At 43.5% G+C, this 16402-nt stretch overlaps 1 protein-coding gene across 1 annotated transcript in view; it reads left to right on the forward strand.

Annotated features, from left to right (window-relative positions):
- Window positions 1-16402, forward strand: part of hydin (HYDIN axonemal central pair apparatus protein) — a 1604351-nt gene that overhangs the window by 1144604 nt on the left and 443345 nt on the right. The window contains exon 54 of the mRNA XM_072518656.1: window positions 9939-10137. Within this exon, the coding sequence (XP_072374757.1) occupies window positions 9939-10137 (199 nt within the window). The remainder of the gene's footprint in view (window positions 1-9938; window positions 10138-16402) is intronic.

Here is a 16402-nt window from a genome sequence, read left to right on the forward strand (position 1 = left end):
TGGCCATTGCTGAAACATGGTTAAAGGGTGGTCACGACTGGGAGTTAAATATCGGAGGGTATCAAACTATTCGGAAGGACAGAGTGGATGGTAAGGTGTAGCTCTGTTAATTAAGGATGACATCCGGGCAATAGTAAGGGACATCGGTGCTATGGAGGATAAGGTTGAATCCATTTGGGTGGAAATCAGGAATAGTAAGGCGAAAAAGTCACTGATAGGAGTAGTCTTTAGGCCACTAAATAGTAACATTATGGTGGGGCAGGCAACAAACAAAGAAATAACTGATGCATGTAGAAATGGTACAGCAGTTATCATGGGGTTTTTAATCTACATGTCGATTGGTTTAACCAGGTCGGTCAAGGCAGCCTTGAGGAGGAGTTTATAGAATGTATCCGCGATAGTTTCCTAGACCAGTATGTAATGGAACCTACGAGGGAACAAGCGGTCCTAGATCTGGTCCTGTGAAATGAGACAGGATTTATTCAGGACCTCATAGTTAGGGATCCTCTCGGAAGGAGCGATCACAATATGGTGGAATTTAAAATACAGATGGAGGGTGAGAAGGTAAAATCAAACTAGTGTTTTGTGCTTAAACAAAGGAGATTACAATGGGATGAGAGAAGAATTAGCTAAGGTAGACTGGGAGCAAAGACTTTATGGTGAAACAGTTGAGGAACAGTGGAGAACCTTCCAAGCGATTTTTCACAGTGCTCAGCAAAGGTTCATACAAACAAAAAGGAAGGACGGTAGAAAGAGGGAAAATCGACCGTGGATATCGAAGGAAATAAGGGAGAGTATCAAATTGAAGGAAAAAGCATACAAAGTAGCAAAGATTAGTGGGAGACTAGAGGACTGGGAAATCTTTAGGGGGCAACAGAAAGCTACTAAAAAAGCTATAAAGAAGATTATGAGAGTAAACTTGCTCAGAATATAAAAACAGATAGTAAATGTTTCTACAAATACATAAAACAAAAAAGCGTGGCTAAGGTAAATATTGGTCCTTTAGAGGATGAGAAGGGAGATTTAATAATGGGGATGCGGAAATGGCTGAGGAACTGAACAGGTTTTTTGGGTCGGTCTTCACAGTGGAAGACACAAATAACATGCCAGTGACTGATGGAAATGAGGCTATGACAGGTGAGGACCTTGAGATGATTGTTATCACGAAGGAAGTAGTGATGGGCAAGCTAATGGGGCTAAAGGTAGACAAGTCTCCTGGCACTGATGGAATGCATCCCAGAATGCTAAAAGAAATTGCAAATGCACTAGCGATAATTTACCAAAATTCACTAGACTCTGGGGTGGTCCCGGCGGATTGGAAATTAGCAAACGTGACACCACTGTTTAAAAAAGGAGGTAGGCAGAAAGCGGGTAATTATAGGCCAGTGAGCTTAACTTCGGTAGTAGGGAAGATGCTGGAATCTATCATCATGGAGGACATTACCAGTGCGGTAGATAACGGGGAGCCAATGGATGTGGTATATCTGGATTTCCAGAAAGCTTTTGACAAGGTGCCACACAAAAGGTTGCTGCATAAGATAAAGATGCATGGCGTTAAGGGTAATGTAGTAGCATGGATAGAGGATTGGTTAATTAATAGGAAGCAAAGAGTGGGGATTAATGGGTGTTTCTCTGGTTGGCAATCAGTAGCTAGTGGTGTCCCTCAGGGATCAGTGTTGGCCCACAATTGTTCACAATTTACATAGATCATTTGGAGTTGGGGACCAAGTGAAATGTGTCCAGGTTTGCAGATGACACTAAGATGAGCAGTAAAGCAAAAAGTGTGGAGGATACTGGAAGTCTGTAGAGGGATTTGAATAGGCTCAGGTTTGGCAGATGGAATACAATGTTGACAAATGTGAGGTTATCCATTTTGGTAGGAATAGCAGCAAAAGGGATTATTATTTAAATGATAAAATATTAAAACATGCTTCTGTGCAGAGAGACCTGGGTGTGCTAGTGCATGAGTCGCAAAAAGTTGGTTTACAGGTGCAACAGGTGATTAAGAAGGCAAATGGGAATTTTGTCCTTCATTGCTAGAGGGATGGAGTTTAAGACTAGGGAGGTTATGCTGCAATTGTATCAGGTGTTAGTGAGGCCACACTTGGAGTATTGTGTTCTGTTTTGGTCTCCTTACTTGAGAAAGGATGTACTGGCACTGGAGGATGTGCAGAGGAGATTCACTAGGTTAATCCCAGAGCTGAAGGGGTTGGATTATGAGGAGAGGTTGAGTAGACTGGGACTGTACTTGTTGGAATTTAGAAGGATGAGGGGGGATCTTATAGAAACATGTAAAATTATGAAGGGAATAGATAGGATCGATGCGGGCAGGTTGTTTCCACTGGCGGGTGAAAGCAGAACTAGGGGGCATAGCCTCAAAGATTTAGGACTGAGTTAGGAGGAACCTCTTCACCCAAAGGGTTGTGAATCTATGGAATTCCTTGCCCAGTGAAGCAGTAGAGGCTCCTTCATTAAATGTTTGTAAGATAAAGATAGATAGTTTTTTGAAGAATAAAGGTATTAAGGGTTATGGTGTTCGGGCCGGAAAGTGGAGCTTAGTCCACAAACGATCAGCCATGATCTCAGTGAATGGTGGAGCAGGCTCGAGGGGCCAGATGGCCTCCTCCTGCTCCGAGTTCTTATGTTCTTATGTTCACCTGACCCACAACTTTTAATAGATTGTGGTATGGGGAGCACATAGCCCACTCTACAGGTGAGGTGCAGCAGACATCTAATAGTAGTTTTTAAAGCAAAACAATGTTTATTCTCTGAACTCAAGTTAACCTTTTTAAAACATACAGTGGACATCTTAGCAACCATCAATTCAAATACACCCCCCATAGAATACAACACTAAGTGATCCTGAAGCTTTCCTTTTAACATCCATAAGGCATAATAAAACCCTTTTAACAGAAGCACATCAGGTTTAAATTCACTACTGAGAACAGTTACCACTCTGAATTTACCAAATGATCAAGAGATAGTCTTTACATGGCAGAGAGAACAACATTACACCTTCTGTCCCTGACTGCAGCTCCAACAATGAAACAAAACCAAAAAAACACAGACACACCAAAGGTTTTTCTCAAAGTGAAACTAAAAGCTGCCCGACAGCCCAGCTCCACGCACACTCTGACATCACTGCAGTAATAAACACCCTTTCTTAAAGGTACACCCACTACAGTTATTCTATAAAAACGCCCATTTATTCAAGGTACTCTCACATGACACTCGGTATGTTAATGTTCCTAAGGGTTCTGTCATTTGCAGCATAATTCATACCTAGATTTGATCCTACAAAATGCATCACATCGCAGTTGTCTGGATTAAGGTCCATCCGCCATTTCTGTGCCCAAGTCCCCCATCAATCTATATCCTTGGCACTATCAGCACCGCAGCCAACGTTCATGTCATGTGCAACCGTACTAATCAGGCCACCCACATTTTTGTCCAGATCATATATACTACAAACAACAGAGGTCCCAACACTGATCCCTGCGGAACACCTACGGCTCAACACTGCTTTTCCTGCCCCCTAGCAGCCTTTGCTAATTTCCAGGAAAACCTCGCCCACAGATATAGGGGAAAATGGGAGTATTTCATAGACTCACCGGGGTAAATTCAGCATCTGGATACAATGCAAAGCAGGAAAATATACAGTGGAGATGATACAGTGTGATATCATACAGACTTAACACATCTTTCTCAACACCTCTGAACACTACTTTAACAGGGTTGTATTTTATACTGCTTAATGTCTCTGTTAAACAGTGCATTATTTAAATTGTGTACAATATAACGTCCAGCTTAACAAAAATTGCAACATTGATCAGATGGTTAGATCTTCTCTGATGGATTAAGTGGGTGATTTTATGGGATTTGTGACTGTTTCTGTGGAAGGAAATGCTTTTTATTTGTCTTGTATGGTTATGTTTGTTATGACACCAATGGTATTGGGCTGATTAAAATGCTCCAGAAAAATGCTGTTGAAAATATTGGGAAGCTATTTGTGAGACAAGAGAGAAAAATAGAGTATTGAATGAATAGCTACTGCAAATATAGAATAATGCAGTTGGCAGAAATCATAGATTAAAAACTGGAAAAGGTGGAACTCTTCAGTGTGTTGGGCAGAATTTGTGGAATGAGAAGTTCAATTAACTTCAGATTGGAAGGTCATCGACTGCCCAAGCCTATTTCAAGTTACAGCTAGTGGCTTTCCAAATATCGGAATGTGTAGGATATATGGCACAGAAACAGACCATTCAATCCACAAGTCCAAACCGGACTTATACTCCACTTGAGCCTCCTCCCAGGTTCTCTCTCCTAAATCCATCACTGGTATGGGCTGCATTTCAACCTCGACCTCAGGGCAGATAGCCAATGACTAACCAACCTCAATGCACCAGGGCATTGTGCCTCTTGAGCACAGAAGATTTCAGAATAGCTTAATTGAAAAAAAAATTCCTTCCATATTTCTCTCTACCACATATAAAAATATTGAAAATGGGGAAAAAAGTTTGTTTGGCTGACAATCAATCATCATCCAATTGGGTAACTAGCCCCAACTCGACCGCTATACCTCAACTGGGTGTCCATGGTCACTTTGCACCACTAGCGTCAGTCAGTCAGCTCCCACCTCCTAGAGATACTCAGCTCTGCAACTGAAAATCTGGCACTTGCTTTTTCATCCCTCCTCCAGAGTTTTGCACTGAAAGTGTAATCCTTTTTTAATTTTGTCCTGATAGCAACAGCTATAATATCACTCTTGTCACTGAAGAGGGTGCAGAGTGCAGAGGAGGTTTACCAGGATGTTGCTTCATCTGCAGGGTGTTAGCTATGTGGAGAGGCTGAATAGACTCGGACTGTTTTCATTAGAAAGATGGAGGTTGAGGTGTGACCTGTTAGAGGTCTACAAGATTATGAGGGGTATAGATAGGGTGGATGTGCAGGCACTCTTTCCCAGTGGGGTCAGTCACCAGGGGCATAGGTTTAAGGTCCGTAGGGCAAGGTTTAGAGGAGATGTGTGAGGCAGGGTTTTTGCAGAGAGGGTGGTGAGTGCCTGGAATGCATTGTCAAGGGAGGTTTAGGAAGCAGATATTTTAATGGCATTCAAAAGGCATCTTTACAAACACATGGATCGGATGGGTATAGAGGGATACGGCACAAGGAAGTGCTGAGTGTTTTTGGCAAAGGTTGGTATCATGAGAATGATAGGGTAAGGGTAAGGGAGAATGAGAGTATAGAGGTCAGGAGCACAGATTTGACGTCGCAGGAGGGGGCCAGCGTTCAGGTAGGTGGTTTGAAGTGTGTCTACTTCAATGCCAGGAGTATACGAAACAAGGTAGGGGAACTGGCAGCGTGGGTTGGTACCTGGGACTTCGATGTTGTGGCCATTTCGGAGACATGGATAGAGCAGGGACAGGAATGGATGTTGCAGGTTCCGGGGTTTAGGTGTTTTAGTAAGCTCAGAGAAGGAGGCAAAAGAGGGGGAGGTGTGGCGCTGCTAGTCAAGAGCAGTATTACGGTGGCGGAGAGGATGCTAGATGGGGACTCTTCTTCCGAGGTAGTATTGGCTGAAGTTAGAAACAGGAAAGGAGAGGTCACCCTGTTGGGAGTTTTTTATAGGCCTCCTAATAGTTCTAGGGATGTAGAGGAAAGGATGGCGAAGATGATTCTGGATATGAGCGAAAGTAACAGGGTGGTTATTATGGGAGACTTTAACTTTCCAAATATTGACTGGAAAAGATATAGTTCGAGTACAATAGATGGGTCGTTTTTTGTACAGTGTGTGCAGGAGGGTTTCCTGAAACAATATGTTGACAGGCCAACAAGAGGCGAGGCCACGTTGGATTTGGTTTTGGGTAATGAACCAGGCCAGGTGTTGGATTTGGAGGTAGGAGAGCACTTTGGGGACAGTGACCACAATTCGGTGACGTTTACGTTAATGATGGAAAGGGATAAGTATACACCGCAGGGCAAGAGTTATAGCTGGGGGAAGGGCAATTATGATGCCATTAGATGTGACTTGGGGGGGATAAGGTGGAGAAGTAGGCTGCAAGTGTTGGGCACACTGGATAAGTGGGGCTTGTTCAAGGATCAGCTACTGCGTGTTCTTGATAAGTATGTACCGGTCAGACAGGGAGGAAGGCGTCGAGTGAGGGAACCGTGGTGTACCAGGGAAGTGGAATCTCTTGTTAAGAGGAAGAAGGAGGCCTATGTGAAGATGAAGTGTGAAGTTTCGGTTGGGGCGATGGATAGTTACAAGGTAGCGAGGAAGGATCTAAAGAGAGAGCTAAGACGAGCAAGGAGGGGACATGAGAAGTATTTGGCAGGAAGGATCAAGGAAAACCCAAAAGCTTTCTATAGGTATGTCAGGAATAAGCGAATGACTAGGGAAAGAGTAGGACCAGTCAAGGACAGGGATGGGAAATTGTGTGTGGAGTCTGAAGAGATAGGCGAGATACTAAATGAATATTTTTCGTCAGTATTCACTCAGGAAAAAGATAATGTTGTGGAGGAGAATGCTGAGCCCCAGGCTAATAGAATAGATGGCATTGAGGTACGTAGGGAAGAGGTGTTGGCAATTCTGGACAGGCTGAAAATAGATAAGTCCCCGGGACCTGATGGGATTTATCCTAGGATTCTATGGGAGGCCAGGGAAGAGATTGCTGGACCTTTGGCTTTGATTTTTATGTCATCATTGGCTACAGGAATAGTGCCAGAGGACTGGAGGACAGCAAATGTGGTCCCTTTGTTCAAAAAGGGGAGCAGAGACAACCCCGGCAACTATAGACCGGTGAGCCTCACGTCTGTAGTGGGTAAAGTCTTGGAGGGGATTATAAGGGACAAGATTTATAATCATCTAGATAGGAATGATATGATCAGGGATAGTCAGCATGGCTTTGTGAAGGGTAGGTCATGCCTCACAAACCTTATTGAGTTCTTTGAGAAGGTGACTGAACAGGTAGACGAGGGTAGAGCAGTTGATGTGGTGTATATGGATTTCAGCAAAGCATTTGATAAGGTTCCCCACGGTAGGCTATTGCAAAAAATACGGAGGCTGGGGATTAAGGGTGATTTAGAGATGTGGATCAGAAATTGGCTAGCTGAAAGAAGACAGAGAGTGGTGGTTGATGGGAAATGTTCAGAATGGAGTACAGTCACAAGTGGAGTACCACAAGGATCTGTTCTGGGGCCGTTGCTGTTTGTCATTTTTATCAATGACCTAGAGGAAGGCACAGAAGGGTGGGTGAGTAAATTTGCAGATGATACTAAAGTCGGTGGTGTTGTCGATAGTGTGGAAGGATGTAGCAGGTTACAGAGGGATATAGATAAGCTGCAGAGCTGGGCTGAGAGGTGGCAAATGGAGTTTAATGTAGAGAAGTGTGAGGTGATTCACTTTGGAAGGAATAACAGGAATGCGGAATATTTGGCTAATGGTAAAGTTCTTGAAAGTGTGGCTGAGCAGAGGGATCTAGGTGTCCATGTACATAGATCCCTGAAAGTTGCCACCCAGGTTGATAGGGTTGTGAAGAAGGCCTATGGAGTGTTGGCCTTTATTGGTAGAGGGATTGAGTTCCGGAGTCGGGAGGTCATGTTGCAGCTGTACAGAACTCTGGTCCGGCCGCATTTGGAGTATTGCGTACAGTTCTGGTCACCGCATTATAGGAAGGACGTGGAGGCTTTGGAGCGGGTGCAGAGGAGATTTACCAGGATGTTGCCTGGTATGGAGGGAAAATCTTATGAGGAAAGGCTGACGGACTTGAGGTTGTTTTCGTTGGAGAGAAGAAGGTTAAGAGGAGACTTAATAGAGGCATACAAAATGATCAGGGGGTTGGATAGGGTGGACAGTGAGAGCCTTCTCCCGCGGATGGATATGGCTGGCACGAGGGGACATAACTTTAAACTGAGGGGTAATAGATATAGGACAGAGGTCAGAGGCAGGTTCTTTACGCAAAGAGTAGTGAGGCCGTGGAATGCCCTACCTGCTACAGTAGTGAACTCGCCAACATTGAGGGCATTTAAAAGTTTATTGGATAAACATATGGATGATAATGGCATAGTGTAGGTTAGATGGCTTTTGTTTCGGTGCAACATCGTGGGCCGAAGGGCCTGTACTGCGCTGTATTGTTCTATGTTCTATGTTCTATGACCGATACAGGCTTGGAGGGCCAAAGGGCTTGTTCCTGTGCAATGTTGTTCTTTGTTCTTTGAATCAGGAGGTTGTGGATTCAAGCTTCATTTCATTGACATAAATACATAATCTAGTTGGATATTTAAGAGCGTGATGAAAGGTTGCTGTTCTGCCGTCAATCAGGCTTTCAGATGAGATGTTCAATTATATTTTCCCTCTTAGGTGGATGAGAAAGATCCCAGGGAACCATTTGGAAAGAGAGCAAGGCCATTCTCCCTGGCATCCTGGTCAATATTTAACCAAAATATAAAGCAAATTATCTGATCATTATAGAAACATAGAAAATAGGTGCAGGAGTAGGCCATTCGGCCCTTCGAGCTTGCAACACCATTCAATATGATCATGGTTGATAATACAAATTCAGTATCCCACTCCTGCTTTTTCTCCACACTGAATGTTGTTGTATTATCAAATGGTCATTGTGATGTCATTGTGTGGGTGGAGCTGTGCTGTGGCTCTGGGTTTTTAGTTTCGTTTTTGAGCTGGGAGCTGGCCGTGGCTCTGAGTTTTGCTTTTGTTTTTACTTTTGGAAGCGGAGTCAGAGAAGTCTGTCTTGACTCTCTCTCAGCATTTTAAAAGGTGTCTCCAGATCACTTGATAATTTCAAAGCAATAACTGTTTTCTGGAAGGAATTCAAACCTACTGTTTTGGTTAAATGGTTTCTGGTTTCTGGATGTTATTACTTGATTGAAACAATTAAGGGACGTTATTATGGATTATATATAGAGTGCAGTAGCCGTGTGGGGTATTTATGTTTGTTGTTGATAAAAATGCTTACTGTTTGTGTTTATAAAAATGTTAACAGAATTTGTAGAATAAACTTTGTTTTGATTAAAAGTGCTTAAGGCCTCTGTTGAATAACACCTGAAAGGTAGACCCTTGTGCTTCTCATAACCAAAATCTATAAACAGTTGTAGGTCAGGTGAACTCCATGATATACTTTGGAGTTTTCTAAACCCTGGCTGATAATAATATCCCATGATCCCTTTAGCCGAACGTGCCATGCCCACCTCCCTCTTGAATTTATCCAACAAACTATCCCCAGCAATTTTCTGTGGTAGAAAATTCTACAAGTTCACAACTCTCTGAGAGAAGAAGTTCTTCCTCATCTCAGTCCTAAATGGCTTATCCCTTATTCTTAGGCTGTGGCCCCTAGTTCTGGACGTCCCCAACACCGAGAACATTCTTCCCACATCTAGCCTGTCCCATCCCATCGTGATTTTAAATGTTTCTTTGAGATCCCCTCTCATTCTTCTAAACTCCAGTGAGTAAAAGCCCAGTTGATCCAGTCTTTCTTCATATATCAGTCCTGCCATCCCGGGAATTTGTCTGGTGAACGTTCGCTGGACACCCTCAATAGTAAGAATGTCCTTCCTCAAACTAGGGGACCAAAACTGCACACAGTACTCAAGGTGTGTATAACTGCAGCAAGATGTCCCTACTCCTAACTTCAAATCCTATGAAGGCTAGCATACCATAGCTTTCCTCACTGCCCGCTGTATCGGCCTGCCAATCTTCAGCGACTGGTCCACCAACACACCCAAGTCTTGGTGCACTCCCCTAAAACTACCATCATTCAGATTATTGCATTGCTGTTTATGGGAGATTGCTATGCACAAATTGGTGGACACATTACAACAGTAACTGCTCTTCAAAAATGTATTTTGTCAGCTGGAAATTACTTCAGAATGTCCTGAGGTTCACGAAAGGCTCAGTATGAATTTACTATCTTTTATTCTTTCAGGAAGGACATCAAGAGCCTCACCATGCGGAATAACTGCCTCCTACCAGTGGCTTGGAGAATCACTGGGCTGGAGAGCCTGGGTGATGATTTCTCTCTGTCTCAGGATCAGGGTGTCATTGATGCGAAATCTGAATTTTGTGTGCATATGAACTTCAGAGCCATGCGACAAGTCAACCTCAGAAAGTATATTCGATTGGAGGTGAGGTGGGAGGAGGGAAAGAGCAGTGAAATGTGTTATTTAAATGCAGTAGACTCTTTATTCAAAACAAAATAATTATCTAAGAAAGGATGCACCACCAAAAATTGAACCCTAACATTCGATGCAGATGGTGCACCATGTGGGGGCCTGGGCTGGAGGTTGTGAAGCCCCCATGGTGGCAGCATGTGAAGTACAAAGAGGTTTTAATTCCCAGGTCTCATTTCATATTCAATGTGGGGCAAGTGACAGGAGGTCTCCACTGTGGACACAAGCAAGTGGTGGGCTATTCAGCCAAACGAGGTGTGATCAGTAGATATCATAGTCAGGGGTTGAAGCTTGGGTTAGAAAAAGCTCACGGTTTCCTTGTGGGCTATAGACAAACATACTTGCACCATTTGTGCTATCAAGCGGCACTTATTCAGCAATAACCTGCTCACAGATGCTCAGTTTGGTTCTGCCAGGGTCACTTAGCTCCTGACCTCAGTACTGTGATGATAGGTAGACTATCATCTGTATATAATATGAGTAAATCATCATCTGTTTGTGTATCAAAAGTTATATGTTTTACTGTTGTAGTTCTAGCATCCGACCAGCATGCGGTGCGACTGTGCAGACACGTGACCCGGACGCACCATGTATACTTGGAAGTGCATGATAAAATAGGACTGAGTCAGCACGACTTCGTCAAGGGGAGGTCATGTCTGACAAATCTGTTAGAGTTCTTCGAGGAAGTAACAAGAAAGTGAGACAAAGGAGAACCAGTGGACGTGATCTATTTAGATTTTCAGAAGGCTTTTGACAAGGTGCCGCATAGGAGACTGTTAAATAAGTTAAGAGCCCATGGTGTTAAGGGGAAGATCCTGGCATGGATAGAGGATTGGCTGACCGGCAGAAGGCTGCGAGTGGGGATAAAGGGGTATTTTTCAGGATGGCAGCTGGTGACTAGTGGCGCACCTCAGGGGTCGGTGCTGGGACCACAGCTTTTCATAATATGCATTAACGATCTGGAGGAGGAACTGAAGGCACTGTTGCTAAGTTTGCAGATGATACAAAGATCTGCAGAGGGACAGGTAGTATTGAGGAAGCAGGCGGGCTGAAGAAGGAGTTGGACAGGCTTGGAGAGTGGGCAAAGAAGTAGCAGATGGAATACAATGTGGAAAAGCGTGAAATTATGCACTTTAGAAGGAGAAATGGAGTGGCATGTGAGAGTACCTTTAAGAACTGGGTGTTTATCAAATATCTGTAGTGGATGCACATTTAAGAAATGGGTGTTTATCAAATAGCTGTAGTGGATGTACCTTTAATAAATGGGTGTTTATCAAATAGCTGCAGTGATGTCAGAGTGTGGGTGGAGCTGGGCTGGCTGTCTTTCACTTTCGTTTTTGAGCGGACAGCTGCAGTGTGTTTTAGTTTTGTTTTCAGAGCTGGATAGCTGCAGTCAAAGCAAGCAGCTGTATATTGATCTCTCTGCAATCTAAAGACTGTCTCCAGATCATTGAGGATTTCAAAGTAATCCCAGTTTCTGTAGAGCATTTAAACCTGCTGTCTTTATTTTAAAAAGGGTTAACATATGGATGTTGTTAGGAAAGTTATGAAGGGTTACTTATAGAATATTGTATCTGTGGGGATTATTGGTGTTGATAGTTGTTAAGATGTTTACTTTGGGTTTATAAAGTGTTAACTGGATTCATAAATAAACATGGTTTTGTTTGAAAAGTACGTTAGATCTCTGTTGCATCACACCTGTAAAGTAGGCCCCTGTGCTCCCCCAAACCACAATCTATTAAAAGTCGTGGGTCAGGTGAACTCCATGATACAGTTCAGTGTTCTCTAAACCCTGGCCCATAACAGGAGGCATAGACTATTTTCTAAATGGGAAAATGCTTAGGAGGGCTAGAATACAAGACCAGGGATGTACTTCTGAGGCTACATAAGACTCTGGTCAGACCCCATTTGGAGTATTGTGAGCAGTTTGGGGCCCCGAAAGGCCTTGGAAAGTGTCCAAAGAAGGTTCATAAGAATGATCCCTGGAATGGAGAGCTTGTCGTATGAGGAACAGTTGAGGACTTTGTGTCTGTACTCGTTGGAGTTTAGAAGGTTGAGGGAGGATCTTATTGAAACTTACAGGATACTGCGTGGCCTGGATAGAGTGGACGTGGAGAGGGTGTTTCCACTTATAGGAAAAACTAGAAGCAGAGGACACAATCTCAGACTTAAGGGACGATCCTTTAAAACAGAGATGAGGAGGAATTTCTTCAGCCAGAGGGTAGTGAATCTGTGGAACTCTTTGCCACAGAAGGATGTGGAGGCCAAATCACTGAGTGTCTTTAAGATCAATGAGGGGATCAGAGGTTATGGGGGGAAGGCAGGAGAATGGGGATGAGAAAAGTATCAGCCGTGATTGAATGGTGGAGCAGGTGCGATGGGCTGAATGGCCTAATTCTACTCCTATGTCTTATGGTCTTATGGTGTTCCAGGACAAGGTGTTCGTAAGATGTTCATAGCAGTCGCATATTAGAGTAGCTCTGTAGTATCTTAGTGTAAGTTAGTGTTAGACCATTATTTCCAACTGTATTAATCTTAGACACTATAGTAATCCTTTAGCGTAGTGTTCGTAATAATTTTTTTAATTGTAAAACAAAGTCAATGTTCTTTGTTAACACTACCACATCAAGATTCAACATCAGCATAATCAAAGAACATTACAAACTGAGAATCAGGAACTACAGGACACACTTGAGGAATACAACTATGAGTATGCAGAAGTCAAGAATCAGGAAGTAACAATAAAAGCACTTAAAGAAATAATCAAGAAGGATGAGCAGACCTTGAGCAGCAAAGCAGAAAACAGTGCTCTTGGGAAAGAGCAGAAATTACGAATGACTTCACGGAAAAGGAAAGTAAGTTGCAGAAGACTCTCATTTTTGGCCTCCAAATATGAGGAGGCTGATCACAAGGTTCAAGTGTTACAGACAGCCCTGCAATCAACTCAGACTGAGCTATGTGATTTAAAAGCAAAGTATGATGCAGAATCAAGAGCCAAAGTGGATGAAGTTGAAGTTATCCGGACAGATCTGGAAAGAGACAATCAGAGGGCAGAGATGGTTCAAAGTGAGACCTTACGTGAGCAACTTTCCTCAGCTAACAAATCCTTGCAACTGGCCACCCAGACCCAGACATTCCTCATGTGGAACAAGCTATCGAAATGTTAACGCAAACAAGTCAGGAAGTTGAACTGGCAGCAAAAGAACGTGAGATAATACAATTAGTTGAGGATGTACAGAGGTTGCAGGCAAACCTAATCAAACTCCATGAAACCTCAGCAAGTCAGGACTCACAACTAGACCAGTTCATGCTCAAGAAAAATATAGATCGAGGTGCATATAGATACCAAGCCTGTCTTGAGAGAGGAAACAGAAAAGAACAAGAGTTCTTCATGCTTCAGCAACAGATCTTTCAAGAGCAAGAAGCCAACAGATCTTTCAAGAGCAAGAAGTCAACAGATCTTTCAAGAAGCACGAGGTCAATGGTTCTTCAAAAACAGAGCAAAGAAAACAAGAAGTCAACACACGTTTCAATACAACAAAGACACAAAAATACCACTTCAGGCAGCAAAGGCAGTACAGCAGCAGAATCAGCTGGACGCCTGATTGATTTAACTAATGAAAAGTCACGTTTGCATGTGTGTATAGTTTGAATGTACATGATTATGATTCAAAATCATTTTGAAATACAGGAGCATGTGATGATAGGTAGACTATCATCTGTATATAATATGAGTAGATCATCATCATCTGTATGTGTATCATTGGTTATATATTTTACTGTTGTAGTTCTAGCATCCGACCAGCAGGCGGTGCAAGTATGCAGGCATGTGACCCGGACGCATCATGTGTTCCAAGACAAGGTGTTAGTCAGGAGTTCACAGCAGTCACATATTAGAGTAGCTCTGTAGTAGCTTAGTATAAGTTAATGTTTGACCATTTTTTCCAACTGTATTAATCTTAGACATTATAGTAATCCTTTAAAGTAGTGTTAGTAATAAATAGTTTAGTTGTAAAACAAAGTTTAATGTTCTTTGTTAACACTACCACATCAAGATTCAACATCGGCATCATCAAAGAACATTATAATTCCAGCCTTGGTTCAAACATTGACAAAAGAGCTGAATGCCGGAGGTGAGGTGCGAGTGACTGCCCTTGACATCAAGTCAACATTTGACCGGATATGGCATCATAGAACATAGAACGGTACAGCACAGAACATGCCCTTTGGCCCTCGATGTTGTGCCGAGCATTGTCCAAAACCAAGATCAAGCTTTCCCACTCCCTGTCATTCTGGTGTGCTCCATGTGCCTATCCAATAACTGCTTGAAAGTTCCGAAAGTGTCCAACTCCACTATCACAGCAGGAAGTCCATTCCATACCCTAACCACTCTCTGAGTAAAGAACCTACCTCGGACATCCCTCCGATATCTCCCACCCTGAACCTTATAGTTATGCCTCCTTGTAACAGCTACATACACCCGAGGAAATAGTCTCTGAACGTCCACTCTATCTATCCCCTCATCATCTTATAAACCTCTATTAAGTCACCTCTCATCCTCCCGCTCCAAAGAAAAAAGCCCTAGCTCCCTCAACCTTTCCTCATAAGACCTATCCTGCAAACCAGGCAGCATCCTGCTAAATCTCCTTTGCACCCTTTCCAATGCTTCCACATCCTTCCTACAGTGAGGTGACCAGAACTGCACACAATACTCCAAATGTGGTCTCACCAGGGTCATGTACAGTTGCAGCATAACCCCGCGGCTCTTAAACTCAAGCCCCCTGTTAATAAATGCTAACACACTATAGGCCTTCTTCACGGCTCTATCCACTTGAGTGGCAACCTTCAGAGATCTGTGGATATGAACCCCAAGATCTCTTTGTTCCTCCACATTCCTCAGAACCCTGCCGTTGACCCTATAATCCGCATTCAAATTTTTTCTACCAAAATGAATCACCTCGCACTTATCAGGGTTAAACTCCATCTGGAGCAACAAGGAACCCTAGCTAAACTGGAGTCAATAGGAATCAGGGGGGAAACTCTCCGCTGGTTGGAGTTGTACGTGGCACAAAGGAAAATGGTTGTGGCGGTTGGAGGTCAATCATCTCAGCTCCAGGAAATCATTGCAGCAGTTCCTCAGGCTAGTGTCCTAAGCCCAACCATCTTCAGCTGCTTCATCAGTGACCTTCCTTCCATCATAAGATCAGAAATGGGATGTTTGGGTATGACGGCACAATGTTCAGCATCATTCACGACTCCTCAGATAATGAAGCAGTCCATGTCCAAATGCAGCAAGACGTAGACAATATCCAGGCTTGGGCTGACAAGTGACAATTAACATTCGCGCCACACAAGTGCCAGGCATGACCATCTCCTATAAGAGAGGATCTAACCATCACTCCTTGACATTCAATGACATTATCGTCGCAGAACCCCCACAATCAATATCCTTGGGGATACTGTTGATCAGAAACTGAACTGGGCTAGCCATATTAATACTTTGGCAACCAGGACATGTCAAAGGCTAGAAATCCTACAGCGGGTAACTCACCTCTTGATCGCCCAGAGCCTGTCCACCACCTACAAGGCACAAGTCAGGCGTGTAATGGAATACTCTGCACTTGCCTGGATGAGTGCAGCTCCAACAAGACTCAAGAAGCGCAACACCTTCCAGGACAAAGCAGCTCGCTTAATGGTGCCTCCTTCCACAAACATTCAAACCCTCCACCACCGACGAACAGTGGCAGCCGTGTGTACCGTCTACAAGGTGTATTGCAGTTAGTCACCAAGGATCCTTCGACAGCACCTTCCAAACCCACGACTACTACCATGTAGAAGGATAAGAGCAGCAGATACCTGAGAACCCCACCACCTGAAGGTTCCCCTCCAATCACTCACCACCCTGTCTTGGAAATATATCACCATTCCTTCACTGTCGCTGGGGCAAAATCCTGGAACTCCATCCCTAACAGCACAGTACATGTACCTCCACCTCAAGGACTGCAGCAGTTCAAGAAGGCAACTCACCACCACCTTCTGAAGGACAACTAGGGATGGGCAATAAATGCTGGCCTAACCAGCGAGGCCAACATCCTGTAAATGAAAAAAAAAATTGGCCGAAAGAAATGTGTAAAAAATAATTTAAAATGCAGATAACGAGGAAGCTCTGAAACGGTTTGTCATAATAGAATTCTGCATTGGTATAGGAGTGAGACCAAGT

The sequence above is a fragment of the Scyliorhinus torazame genome, chromosome 10 (assembly GCF_047496885.1).
Source record: "Scyliorhinus torazame isolate Kashiwa2021f chromosome 10, sScyTor2.1, whole genome shotgun sequence".
Lineage (NCBI taxonomy): Eukaryota > Metazoa > Chordata > Chondrichthyes > Carcharhiniformes > Scyliorhinidae > Scyliorhinus > Scyliorhinus torazame.